The sequence below is a fragment of the Phlebotomus argentipes genome, unplaced genomic scaffold (assembly GCF_947086385.1).
Source record: "Phlebotomus argentipes unplaced genomic scaffold, Phlebotomus argentipes genome assembly contig_5, whole genome shotgun sequence".
Classification (NCBI taxonomy): Eukaryota; Metazoa; Arthropoda; class Insecta; order Diptera; family Psychodidae; genus Phlebotomus; species Phlebotomus argentipes.
In genome coordinates this window covers 10465111-10478506 of record NW_026776165.1, presented here as the reverse complement: position 1 = coordinate 10478506, position 13396 = coordinate 10465111, and the positions used below count along the sequence as shown (strand labels likewise).

Genomic DNA, 13396 nt, shown 5'->3' with positions numbered 1-13396 from the left:
CAATCCGTTGCGCGCCAAATGTCAGCTGTTGTCGCTCTGCTTGTGAAATTCCGCAAAGCGAATCTTTTCCTGGAAAATTCACCGACAAACACTGCACTGTCCGTGAAAATACCGCAAGAAGTGCATTCTTAAGTGTCTCAGGAACATTGAGATGGATCAAAAACGTAAATTTACCACCAATCAGTCGAATGGGAATAAGAAATTCAAGTGAGTGTCTTAGGAAGGTGTTTGGCGGTTTTCCTGGATTTTCATTACATTTTGCAAACTTTTCCAGGCCAAATGCCGATGAGGATGACATGGATGAGGATCTGGGAGATTTTGAGGTGGAGATTGCCGATTTCCCTGACTCTGAAGAGTTGCAGAATGTTGAGGTTAGTTTTGGAGGAAGGCTTTTTTGGAGCAAAGATTCACTGTTTTTTGCCTTTGTCAGGGCCCGGAAAATGTCGAGTCTTGCGTCAAATGGACTCGTCCGGCTGTGCCTCCGCTGGATCCCAAGACTGAGCCTCTGATCTTCCAGCAACTCGAGATTGATCACTACACAGGACAGCCTCTGGCGGGAATGCCGGGCTCTCAAGTCGCCCCCGTGTCTATCTTCCGGCTGTACGGCGTGACGATGGACGGAAACTCCGTGTGCTGCCACGCGCACGGCTTCACGCCCTACCTGTACGTGGCGGCGCCCAAGGACTTCACGGTGCACCACTGCCAGCGCTTCAGGGCGAACCTGGACAGAGCCGTGCTCACGGACATGCGATCGAACAAGGAGAAAGTGCAGGAGGCCGTGCTGCAGGTCACCATGATTCAGGCACAGACGATTCTAGGCTACCACGGTGAGGATCTGCAGCCCTTCATCAAGGTGTCACTCGCGCTGCCGCGCCTGCTGGCGTCCGTGAAGCGCATCCTCAGTCAGGAGATCATCATGCAGGAGTTCGACTTCCAGGACTGCCGCGTGTTCGAGAGCAACATCGATTTCGACATCCGCTTCATGGTGGACACGCAGATCGTGGGCTGCAACTGGATCGAGATCCCGGCCGGCAAGTGGCGGCCGCGCAGTCGCGACGCCGCGCCCAGGACGGAGTCCAGGTGCCAGATCGAGGTGGACGTGTCGTGGTGTGACTTCATCTCGTGGGCGCCCGAAGGCGAGTGGTCCAAAGTGGCGCCGCTGCGCATCCTCAGCTTCGACATCGAGTGCGCGGGCAGGAAGGGCATCTTCCCGGAGCCCAACCACGATCCCGTGATCCAGATAGCCAACATGGTGATCCGCCAGGGCGACGCGGAGCCCTTCATTCGCAACGTCTTCACGCTCAACACGTGCGCCCCCATCGTGGGCACGCAAGTGCTCACGTTCCGCACGGAGCGCGAGCTGCTCGCCGCGTGGGCGAACTTCGTGCGCGACGTGGATCCGGACATTCTCACGGGCTACAACATCAACAACTTCGACATTCCCTACCTGCTGAATCGCGCCAAGCACATCAAGGCGCTGGGCTTCGAGTTCCTGGGCCGCATCCGCAATCGGCCGTCCGTCATCCGCGATGCCATCCTGCAGAGCCGCCAGATGGGCAGGCGCGAGAACAAGGTGGTGAACTTCGAGGGCCGCGTGCCCTTCGACCTGCTGCACGTGCTGCTGCGCGACTACAAGCTGCGCTCGTACACGCTCAACGCCGTGAGCTACCATTTCCTGCAGGAGCAGAAGGAGGATGTGCACCACAGCATCATCAGCGACCTGCAGGCGGGGGACGAGCAGACGCGCCGCCGACTTGCCATGTACTGCCTCAAGGACGCCTTCCTGCCGCTGCGCCTGCTCGGCAAGCTCATGTGCATCGTGAACTACATGGAGATGGCCAGGGTCACGGGAGTGCCGCTCTCGTGTCTGCTCACGCGCGGCCAACAGATCAAGGTGATGAGCCAACTGCTGCGCAAGGCCAAGGACCAGCGCTATCTCATCCCCGCGCACAGCGGCGCCGCCGGCGACGAACAGTACGAGGGCGCGACGGTGATCGAGCCCAAGTGCGGCTACTACGGCGACCCTATCGCCACGCTGGACTTCGCCTCGCTGTATCCCAGCATCATGATGGCCCACAATCTCTGCTACACCACGCTGCTCATGCCCAAGGACCGCGCGCAGCTCAGGTGAGCGCGAAATACCCTCAGTAATGAGTTGGAGTCATTCAATCGATCCTTTCTCCCTTCGACAGCATTGCTGAGGAGTCCGTGACCAAGACGCCGGCCAATTGTCACTTCGTGAAGGCGAGCCTGCGCAAGGGTTTGCTGCCGGAGATCCTGGAGTCGCTACTGGCGGCACGGAAGCGCGCCAAGGCGGACCTGAAGGTGGAGAAGGATCCGTTCAAGCGCAGCGTCTTGGATGGGCGCCAGCTGGCGCTGAAGATCAGCGCCAACAGCGTGTACGGCTTCACGGGGGCGCAGGTGGGCAAGCTGCCGTGCCTCGAGATCTCGTCCAGCGTGACCGCGTACGGGCGCACGATGATCGAGCACACGAAAAGCGAGGTGGAACAGCGCTACACGGTGGCGAACGGCTATGAGAACGACGCCGTGGTGATTTACGGCGACACGGACTCCGTGATGGTGAAGTTCGGCGTGTCGTCGCTGGAGCGCAGCATGGAATTGGGCCGCGAGGCGGCGGAATTCGTGAGCAATCGCTTCGTGAAGCCAATCAAGCTGGAGTTCGAGAAGGTTTACTTCCCGTACTTGCTGATCAACAAGAAGCGCTACGCCGGGCTGTACTTCACGCGGCCGGAGAAGTACGACAAGATGGATTGCAAGGGCATCGAGACGGTGCGGCGGGACAATTCGCCGCTGGTGGCGAATCTCATCGACCAGTGCCTGCAGAAGCTGCTGATCGAGCGCAATCCGGACGGCGCAGTGGATTATGCGAAGCAAGTGATCGCCGACTTGCTGTGCAACCGCATCGACATCTCGCAGCTGGTGATCACGAAGGAGCTGGCCAAGACGGACTACGCCGCGGCGCAGAGCCACGTGCTGCTGGCCAAGAAGATGATGAAGCGTGATCCGGGAACGGCGCCCAAGCTGGGCGATCGCGTGCCGTACGTGATCGTGGCGGGCGCGAAGAACACACCATCGTCGGCGCGCGCCGAGGATCCGATCTATGTGCTGGAGAACTGCATTCCCATCGACTGCAAGTACTATCTGGAGAATCAGCTGTCGAAGCCGCTGCTGCGCATCTTCGAGCCCATTCTGGGCAAGAAGGCGGAATCTGTGCTGCTGCACGGTGAGCACACGCGCACGAAGACGCTCGTCACGTCCAAGGTGGGCGCTCTGGCGGCCTTCACGAAGCGGAAGGAGACTTGCCTGGCGTGCCGGGCCGTGCTGCCCGAGGCGGAGCAGAGCAAGGCGCTGTGCCAGCATTGCAAGCCCAGAGAGACGGAGCACTATCGCAAGGAGCTGCACCTGCAGCAGCGGCTGGAGGGGAAGTTCGCGAGTCTGTGGACGCAGTGCCAGCAGTGCCAGGGATCGCTGCACGAGGAGGTCATCTGCACCAGCAAGGACTGCCCCATCTTCTATCTGCGCAGCAAAGTTCGCATGGATCTGGACGGCCAAGCGAAGCGCGTGAAGCGCTTCGGCGAGCTTTCGTGGTGAAGAAATCTCATTTCAGAATTAAAGGAGTTTTGCATTGGATTTCAAGATAATTGTGTTGAATATCGATTACAGTGAGTGTCTTTGCTCTGGATCAGTGAAGAGTGTTGCTGAATATGATTAGAGACTCAAGGAAGTGCAAATTGAGGTCATCTATTTGCAGGTGAGTGGAAAAATAAGGAAATTATTATATAAATCCGTTGCAAATGCATTCATTTCTTCCCACAATAACACTAAATGTATGCTTTATTGAACATTTTTGACGAAGAGTAAATTTTTTCAGCTGTTTTGAACTGTTTTTGAGAAAGATTTTATCGGTTTTTACACTATTAATCAATTCTCAACGAACACATTAGCTGAGAATTGAGCTCATGAAAGCTGCTCAATTGAGATCACTTTGATTCGGCAGTAAATCAGCTGAAAAACACGATGATTTTGGGTTAATGTGTTTGCTGGGTCGCAATGACGATTTGGGTGCAAAATTCAAGCCATTTAAACTGAGCTAACTAAAGGAAATTGAATTTAGGGACGCTTAAAGTGGCAATTATGACATTATTTCCGTTGAATCCTCAAAATATCCTCTATCTTTCTCACGCACGTGCTCTCGAGGGGTGCTTAATAGTCTGCCTACGCCAATACAGACCTTCTTGCGTCTTCTTGAGTAATGAGTGGGCTTTATTAAGGGCGACGGCCCGATTCATCATCCCAGGCGAAGGAAAATCAAACACGCTGTTCTCTCGTTTGTCACAATCGCCCCTCGTCGCCGTGCCGCCGCGTCTGGGTGTCTATTTACAGCCGAGGGTTGATTCAGTCGCGTCAGCGTGAGTGGCCGAAGCTGTTGTGCTCTGCAATGCTGCCCAGCGAGAGAACGAGCGTCGAGAGCAAGGACATCGCGGAGCTCTTCTGTCCAGCAGATCGCCAGCATCCTCCGGACATTGGCAGTCGCTGCGCCCCGCTCAGAGCCATGGACATCTACCAGAGACTCAGCGGGTCCGTGCACGGCGAGCGGGCGATCAAGGAGCAGCTGCTGAAGGCCGCTTTCCTGGGCTGCGCCCTCAAGTACATGGCAAGGGATTGAATCCACACACGACACATGCAATGTTCACAACTAGTCTTTTATTGGGATAAACACTTCTCTCCTCTCAAACTCATTGTATAATTTATATAGTATAATTTACCTGTATTGTGGAGTGGATTACAGTGAATGCTTGTCTTGTTTCTAAAAACATTGAAATTTGTATTTCTGCGACAATTGTGTGGGTGGAGGATTTTACAAATGGGATTTTACATGAAGTTTACAGTGACTTAAGAACTAAACATCTTTGTCTTCATCTTATCGTGGCTATAAATGACTAGAATCTCTCTTGAGGGAGGACCTTTGGGCATGCTCTGGGGAGTTCTCATCTGAGGCTGGAAAGTTTCAGAAACCTTCCGCACAACACACACACAAACACACAATATTAAACACCCTTTCTCGTCGTTCCCTCTCGAATTTTACGCTCCGCACTCAATTCACGCGCAGCTGTTGTGTCTCTCTCTTGGCTGTGCGTCTGGTCAGAAGGGAAGACCACTCATGCGGCCCACGAGGCGCTCCTTCAGCGCCACAATCAGGTCACTGTCCACGGCAAAGCCCTGACCGATGAGGAATTGGATGGTCTCGCGGGCGCACATGGCGAAGCCAAGCGACTCAGCATCCGCGCTCTCGTCAATCTCCTCCTCTGACTCACCCTCGGATGAGTCCTCGCTTTCGTCCTCCTGCGCAATGATGGACTGCAGCAGCTCGATCTTCTGCAGCGCCTCGCGCAAGAACGCACTCCTCTGCGTCTCCTGGTCAGTCCTTGGCACCTTGGCCTCCGGCAGATCCTCCACGGAGAGCGATCTCTTCAGTCCCTTCGCCACTTTCGCTGCCATTCCGCTGGGGCATCGCTGAAGACTGACTAGCGAGCGAGTCAGATGGCTCAGTGCGGCCCTCCTGAGCGCAACTCAGCGGCCAGAGCGGTGCGGAGGGTGTCTTTGTGCCGCGGCAGCTGCTTTTGGCCGCGACAGATGCACTTCTGCACACGACCATCGCCTCAATTCCTCCTCGTCTCTTCTTTCGCTCTGCACTTCCATGCCTTCCAATGTGCGCGCGCGTGTGCTAGGAATTTTAGGCATTTGCCGATAAGCAGAGACTCTGTAGCCTTATCTGCACTTTTGCAGCACTTTCCACCACTATCAGGAGATGTGAATTTCCTGCCGAAACCCCAAGTTTCGACGGATTTTGGAAAGGGAACACAAAATTCAATACAACATGCAATTGTGGGGCATAAAAATCGACACAATTGAGCAACAATTCGAGTAATTCACTGAAAATTGCTTCTCTTCAGCCAAGGGGAAGATTATAGAGTCAGAAGTAATGTACAGTTCAGCGGAAGTATTAGAGGAAGTGGAAGGGTTGTAGAATTTACAATATTCCTTTCCCGAGTGCTTCTTTTACTGACAAATTATCTCGATTCTTTGGATTCATTTTGATTCTTACGCAGAAACAATCGTAAAAACCCTTTTCTAGTTTCTGAAAGATGCTCAAAAAAAAGCGGAGTTTATATATGAAATTCTTGCAGAAATACCGGAAAGTTAAGAAATGTCGTTTGAAAATTAGTGTGCAAACAGTGAGAAATTTTCAAGTGCTTAAAGTACAGATTTAGGGCGTTTTATCATTGAATTTAATATTGTTTTATCTGTTCTCTCTGTTGTCTAGTGAATATGATTTTCCCAAGTAAAGTTTTGTAGAAATAAATGGAACAAAGGGCATTTAAAGATAGCCAAAAAAGCTACTTCATACATGATTTTTACAATTATTTTTTTAAACTCTTCAATGAGTTTATAAGCAGAATGTTAAGAATGTCTTAATTTTAACGATTTTAACATCAACTAATGATAGACACTCGTTATATTTCTTCCACGCTTTTCTTCTTCTCACAATTCAATTAACCTCTGTTGATTCGACCCATTTTCCCACTGGATTACATATTAAATGGAATTATTCCAGCTTTGAGGCACGTTCTGGGGAAGCTTAGGAAGGAATCATCCGGGATGCTCGGCGGCGGGAATTGATTGATTTCTTCAAAAAATATATAATGCTTGTGTCAACAGTGCTCGTCTTCTCTTGCCATTCAATGGTTTTCCTTTCATCAAATTAATTTCCAGCGCTTGGAAAGGAAAATAAAGTGATGAAGAAACATCGTCTTGTCATGGTGAAAATTCTCCCTGAAAATTTCTTTCATCTCTCCTTAATAATGGAAAACAATTATGACTAATTAATAGAGAATGTTTTGCTGTAATTTTCCCTTTTGTGCCCTTTTTTCCTCGTTTATTTTTATCGCTTTTGCTGAAGCGCACAAAAAAAATCAAAAGAGCGCAAATAAGTTCTGCGAAATCATCTCTTAATGAGCATTATTAATTTTTCTGCCTATAATATTTATCGTTGGAGTGTGATAAATTTCTTTTCTCTGCTTGCGCACGTGTTTGCTGTACAATTTCTTTACTGCCACTCATTGGAAAAACTTACTGGATGTGCGAAAGGAGCTCTTCGCTGCTAAAGGAGTAAAGTTTCCCGAGAAGAGAGAGCTAATAAATCTTGTCAAATTGAGGCAGAATCACCGGTGCTGAATTAAAAGTAATTGAGTAATTTTCCAAGGCAGTAAAATGCTTTCAAATTAAGTCACTTTCCCACCCTCAGTCGCTCCTCTAGAGAATCTGTGAACTTCAAGTGAGCTTTTTCCTCTTGAAGAATTTCAATTATCTCTTTTTCTCATCTTATTTCCACTTATTTCAATGAGAGCTAAAAAATTAATTATTAACACAACACATCCTATTTCCTCCTTGTTCTTCTCCATTTGGTAACTATAAATAGCGTGCGAGTCCTTTTTGGATTGCCACGATCCGTAGCACAGTGAGGAGCAAAATGTCTTATTCTTAGCTGTGGATTTCAAAAATCAAGACAATCACAACTGAATCTTTAAGGTAGAAAATTGGTTTCCAAACTGAAATCTTCAAATATGACTTTTCTCAGAATTCTTTCGAGAGAATGATTAAATTTCCCGATTTACTCAATTCTTACAGTGCTCAAAAGTCTCCTGGAACATTATCCAAATGTTTTGTCTCTTTCAAATTGAGTTTCTCCGCATCTTTTCAAATTTCAACGACCATCTTTGATTCACACATGATCGAGAATTGTGATTTGGATTTTGGACAGATTAGCCTGGTCCACTGCGGTTCAGAAGTTCAGATAATGCTCATAATTTCAGCGTTAAACACTTCATGGGGAAACAGAGACATTGTGCGCCTCACCGTGCTCGGATTCTGAGGTGTCCCAGGAGAGAAAGCGGGGATTTCCCTCGGCGCGGCCTCAGGTGCTCGGTGGGACGGGAGCGGGAGGCGGAATGACTGCGGGTTGGAATGGAGCTAGACGAAGGTGGTGGAGTCGCGGCTCGCATTTCACCTCTTCCCCAGCGACCTGGAGGACTTGGAGCGCACGCACTGGGGCGACGGGGGGCAGTCGCTGCCGTTGCCGTACCAGTGATTGCTGGCCGGGTTCTGGCCCATCGGCAGGGGGACTTGGGTGGTGGCGCGGCGCACCGTGGAGGTGAAGCTGGTATCACAGACGCCCGTGGCGGTGGAGTGGCCGGCTCGGTGGGAGGGCGACCGCCGGCAGCACAAGTAGCGATGATAGTACTGCCGGAAGACGCCGGAGACGCAGTATAGCGCCACCGGGTTGGCGCAGGAGTTGAGGAAGCTGCAAAAGACACGAGGCCATTCAGACCGTGTGATTTATGTAGTTGCCGAGCAATATTTGCAGCCTTGCAATAAAATTCTGGAAAAGTGATTTATCGCCAGGTGACAACTTTGCATGGATATTAATATTGGAGTGTTTCCATTCATCATGATCCCATTAAAATTGTAATGACTGTAGAGCTTTGATGGTTTTCACCCCGTTTCAGTCACGGTGTAATGTGGAAAACTGGGGTGAATGTGTACGATTGGACTGATTAGATGATGAATTTCCTCACCCAAAGCAGAATCCAATTATCCTGAAGACGTGCCACACTTCGTCATAATCATCCTCGGCGTCCGGATACAAGTGGAACCACATTTGGAAAATGTGATGCGGCAGGAAACACACAATGAAAACTGCAGAGTAGGGAAAAGAGATAAAAATATACAAGCGCCCATTCATGCTGAAGCTATGCTGAAGATTCTCAACGGGGGAGCGAAGTGAGGATGAAATTCTGATGATTTTTGGACAAATTGAAATTTAAAGTACCATTGTTGCCTCTCGTGTGAATGGTGTGTCCCAAAGTACCCGAAATAATGTGAAAAGTTGAAACGGATGCTCCCTTCAAATTATTTAAATGACTCTATATATCAAGCTTTATACATAGAGAGAGGATTCCTTATTCGCACTCACCAATGACGAAAGTCACCACCATTCGGGCAACATGTCTTCTGGCTCTCGCCTGGGAGCGACTTTGGGCTGCAAGAGGAGCATAAATGACATACTTGAAAAAAGAGAGCTTTTATTGTGCTCTTAAAGGGACTCACCAGGCATCTCGCGAGCACTCAAGTGAAGTCGCCGCGCCATTAACGCGTACAAGATCCCAATAATGGTCAGCGGGAGGAAGTAGTAGGTCACAGCCTTTCCAATTACAGCATATCTGTTGACGGCAGATAAAATCTGAGCATGATGAACATTCCACTGAATCGATAAATCCTCGCCACAGAGCAGATTACATGCGTTACATTGTTGCTTCCACAATTTTCACACTCTTGGCCTCGAGGCAATTTTCCCGATTCAATTTCTCGATAATTCCGTTAAACTCTCTGTGTTTAGAAACTATGAAAGTCAACAGGTTCATTCAGTCAGTAACATTGAATTTCTGTACTGCTCAAGGCACTCTTTGAATTTCTGTGGCGGAATTATGCTGAAATTGTCCTTTATATGGAAAAATATAGAGTTTTCCCAAAAATTTGTCATATAAAAAGCCATAATATGAATTTTGACGCGAAATTCAACTCATTTGGTATATTTGAAATTAGAAAATCTCACTGCAATAGCCACGAGGGGCTTAAACAAAGGTCTTTTTAGAGTTAATTTGCGTCATTTGTCGCAATTTCGGTAACAAAAAACATTAACGACTGTGCAGAGTCGTTTCGAGACTTTATAATGACAGGAAAAATATAGGGTAATTTTAGCATAAGACCGTCGTTGGACTTCCTCTAAAAGGCGCCACATAAAGTGCCAGGACATTGGAATGGAATCAAGCAATAACTTTCTAAGCTCCGCCCATTCAAATGCTCCGCCCACTTTCACAGCAAAACTCATCCAATAGACTTAAAATCGTATGATTATTTGGAAATTCTGTTGGACATTTTATCAGAAACATGGCTATTGCTATTGAGATAACACCGAACTTTCCCCAAAAACCCTTTAACGCCTGATTTCCTGGTGAAATATGACTTTGCGTAATAGTTTAGTTTAGTAGTTGATGTGTCGGGAACTACATATGCTCAGTAACCGCATATTTTGCCCCGGAATTCCCACGGCTGCAACATGTATAAATTAATTACCATACATTGTTTTCGGCAAAGAAGGTCTACATGATTTCCACTTAAGGACTCGGCGGTGTCTTCCAGATGGTGTGCGAAGATGATGCAAAGTGGAGTGAAGCGTGATGTAGCCAGAAAGTTTGGGTCCCTTTTGCCTCAAATCAAACAATTAATTCCCACATTGTTATTAATATTTATTTACACGCCAAGTGAAAGGAGATACTCGCTATTGATTTATTGTGTAGTCAAACAGGCGGCAGGAAAAGCTGGGAACGCGCGAAAGTGTTTTTGGGGACGAGTTAGACGAGAGAGTAAATATTATAACGCAAAGCACGGAGTGTAATCTTGCCTGTAATATTTACCCTAATATATTCAATCACATTTCGCTGAATTTACCTAATGATAGTTATAAATCTCATTTGTGTACTGCTCATTTTCCCAAATATCCTTCATCCATATGGATGGAAAATGTGAGGCGCGTACAGGAAAAATTGTGCAGTGAACATAAAGAGGGTGATTTTCAAACTACTCTAAATTCTAAATCGATAATACAATTGTCGAATGCAAATTTTAGTGGTTTGCATTTAACAGTTGAACCTCTTTGAAGTCAAATCATTCGTGTTAATGCTGAAAGTCTGCACATGACGTGAGAGGAAATGCTCCTTTGAAAATATCACAAGAGGAGTTTTTCTTTTATCTGGCAGTAATTCCACTAATTTGCCTGGAAGCTCTTCTTCTCTTTCTCCAAATATCCTTCATTTCTCATTCACTTAACTATAAGAATTCGTGCGACAATCTTTTCTGTACAGCTCTCAATATTGGCTCTAATTCTCTGGGATGTTCTTTCTTGTGAGTAAAATGTCTGGAATTCACTTAACAAAATTAATTTCGTGGCGCAAAGAGTTGACAAGTTTCCTTGTTCAAATCTCACAATGGGGATTTGGCTAAAAGAAAGACGAATAAAGGGGGTTTTAAAGTTGTGCTAAAGTTTTTGGCTATAGTGAGTTCCACTCGTTCCACTGAAACGTCATTCGTTAAGGAAGGAACTTTAAGGGAGAGAGAAGAGCTTTTAACTGACTTTAGCGACAACGAAGCTTTATAATATATGCATGAGAAGCTGTAATGGTGAGGGAGAATAAGAATATAATCTTCTCATCCCTAAGCTCATCCCTAAATCTTGCTTAATCTTTGTCACATGAGGCAAACGCAACAGTTGACATTTTCCCCCCGTGGCGGAAATTCTTCGCATTTTTTTTCCCAAAAAGTTCGCCTCTTCTGGGCACAAATCACAAGCCATTGACGCGCAGTATTCCACATAGAATACCTAATTAAACATAAGATGTGTTGTCTAATAATCATGAAAATCTTTTGAAACTAATGCCTATGGGACAAAAGTTTGATTACTTTTCTTTCAGCCTCTGGCGCTATTTAATTGACAAACGCGTGACTGACTTTGCATTTACCATTCATTTTGACTTGCGACTCTTGCGTGCCTATGTGGAAAATTGAGTTTCCCTGAAAATGAATCGAAGCGACATTTTCATCATTTCCGCTCACATCAGAAGTTTCACCTCATCGTCAATTCCTCTTTTGGGAGATGAAAATTGTGTGCCTTTCGCTCATTGATGCTCAATAAAAGTTCTCCCGCTTGTTATATGGCATGAATTGTCGCCACACAAAATTTGCATATGATTTTCAAGAGGATGAGAAGAGAATCCCAACATGAAATTGCGTACAATTTATGGCCGATTAATTTGCCTAATAAATCCGCCATTCAATAAAATACCACTAAATTATCTATTACGTCAACAATGAATTACTCTGTGCGGAAATAACTCTGGAGTTTATGACACCTTTCGATGGTTTGGAAATGCTGTGATTTTCGCCCTCAAGTTCGTAGAAGAAGGATGAAATCTCCTATTTTCCCTTAAGAATCACAGAAAAGAAGATATTTCATGTTCACAGTGAGCAAAAATTTACTAAATTGCAGCATTTTAAACGTCTTCATTGTGCAAATTCCACTTCTGACACCATTTCGCGACTGATTAAAATTGCATTTCTTGTAACTTTTCCCCATCTCTTGACAAATTGAGGCATGAAATTGTCTGACGATGCTGAAATATCAAGTCTCTCAGCACTTTTGATTAATTTCAGACAGTAAAATAGTTATGGCAAATCTTATTACAAATTGCTTCGTTGCGACAGGTGAGAAAGCAATTTTCATTACGCGTGCTGATTGATTGTCTCTCTCTCTCGGTAGAAATTCACTTACTTTCTGTATGTCGGCCTAAAGCTGTCCTCCTCGGGTCCGAATGGATCACAAATCAGAATGGTTTTGTTCCTGTTCACCGGCCGCTCCACCACTGTTGATCTGATGACGACTGGCAAGGCGAAGAGGATGGCGATAATCCAAATCATGACCGCTGTGAAGACGGTCAAGGGTTTCGTCTGCAATTTGGGGGAGTTATCAGATTACGCGCAAGAGGAAGTCAAGAGGGAGATGCTGTACAGTGAGGCAGAAGTAAGAATGTTAAGAAATTGTCAATATTGCCTTCCTGAGTGCTTCATTCTTATCAAATTTAGACATTACTTTGAGAAGTCACGCTGCTTAGTGCTTAAAAGTTCTGTGCATTTTGGCACAGAAAGTGACTTTGGTCAGCAAAGAGCTAGATTAGATTTGAAGCGCGCACCTGGAGCTTCCGCAGGGGGTTCACGATGGCACAGTAGCGCTCGCCGGAGAGGGCGGTGAGCGTGAAGACGGACACGCCGATGGAGATGTCCTTGGCGAACTCGGACACGCGGCACAGCGTCTCGCCCCACGGCCAGGAGTCCATCGTGTAGATGATGGACGTGAGCGGCACGCAGATGAGGATGACCAGCAGGTCGGCCAGAGCCAGCGAGAAGATGTAGGTGTTGGGGATGTTGCGCATCGCGCGGTGCCGGACGAACACCACCACGAGTGTGCCGTTGCCCAGCACCCCCACCACGAAGATGATGGAGAAGACCACGGGCACGATGTAGGTCTCAGGGCGGTCGGGGTAGGGGGTGTAGTCGTCACTGGGATTTGTCGCATTTGGCATGTCGGACGTGAACGTCTGATCGGCCGTGAAGAGGGTGTCCTCTGAGGCGTTGAGGAAAAAGTCACCTGTGAAATTCTCATCCATGCCACTCGCCATGACCTGAGAGACAGTGGGAAATCGCA

The 13396-nt window shown here is 47.5% G+C and overlaps 3 protein-coding genes across 3 annotated transcripts; 1 reads left to right on the top strand and 2 right to left on the bottom strand.

Moving 5' to 3' along the window:
- Window positions 1-4: 4 nt before the first annotated feature.
- LOC132256145 (DNA polymerase delta catalytic subunit) lies at window positions 5-3651 on the top strand. Its single transcript, XM_059752348.1, has 4 exons — window positions 5-207; window positions 275-371; window positions 431-2127; window positions 2193-3651. Exons 1-4 carry the CDS (start codon window positions 152-154, stop codon window positions 3610-3612), a joined length of 3270 nt encoding a protein of 1089 aa, XP_059608331.1. The 5' UTR covers window positions 5-151; the 3' UTR covers window positions 3613-3651.
- Window positions 3652-4725: 1074 nt separating this feature from the next.
- On the bottom strand, window positions 4726-5620 carry LOC132266014 (uncharacterized). Its single transcript, XM_059766838.1, has one exon. The coding sequence runs from the start codon at window positions 5518-5520 to the stop codon at window positions 5164-5166; it is 357 nt and encodes a 118-aa protein (XP_059622821.1). The 5' UTR covers window positions 5521-5620; the 3' UTR covers window positions 4726-5163.
- A 2465-nt stretch (window positions 5621-8085) lies between these two features.
- On the bottom strand, window positions 8086-13370 carry LOC132255989 (neuropeptide CCHamide-2 receptor). The gene is made up of 6 exons (XM_059752165.1): window positions 12885-13370; window positions 12467-12642; window positions 9184-9302; window positions 9056-9130; window positions 8658-8778; window positions 8086-8383 (listed from the first exon to the last, which is right to left on the bottom strand). The coding sequence occupies exons 1-6, from the start codon at window positions 13368-13370 to the stop codon at window positions 8086-8088; spliced, it is 1275 nt and encodes a 424-aa protein (XP_059608148.1).
- Between the last annotated feature and the right edge of the window lie 26 nt (window positions 13371-13396).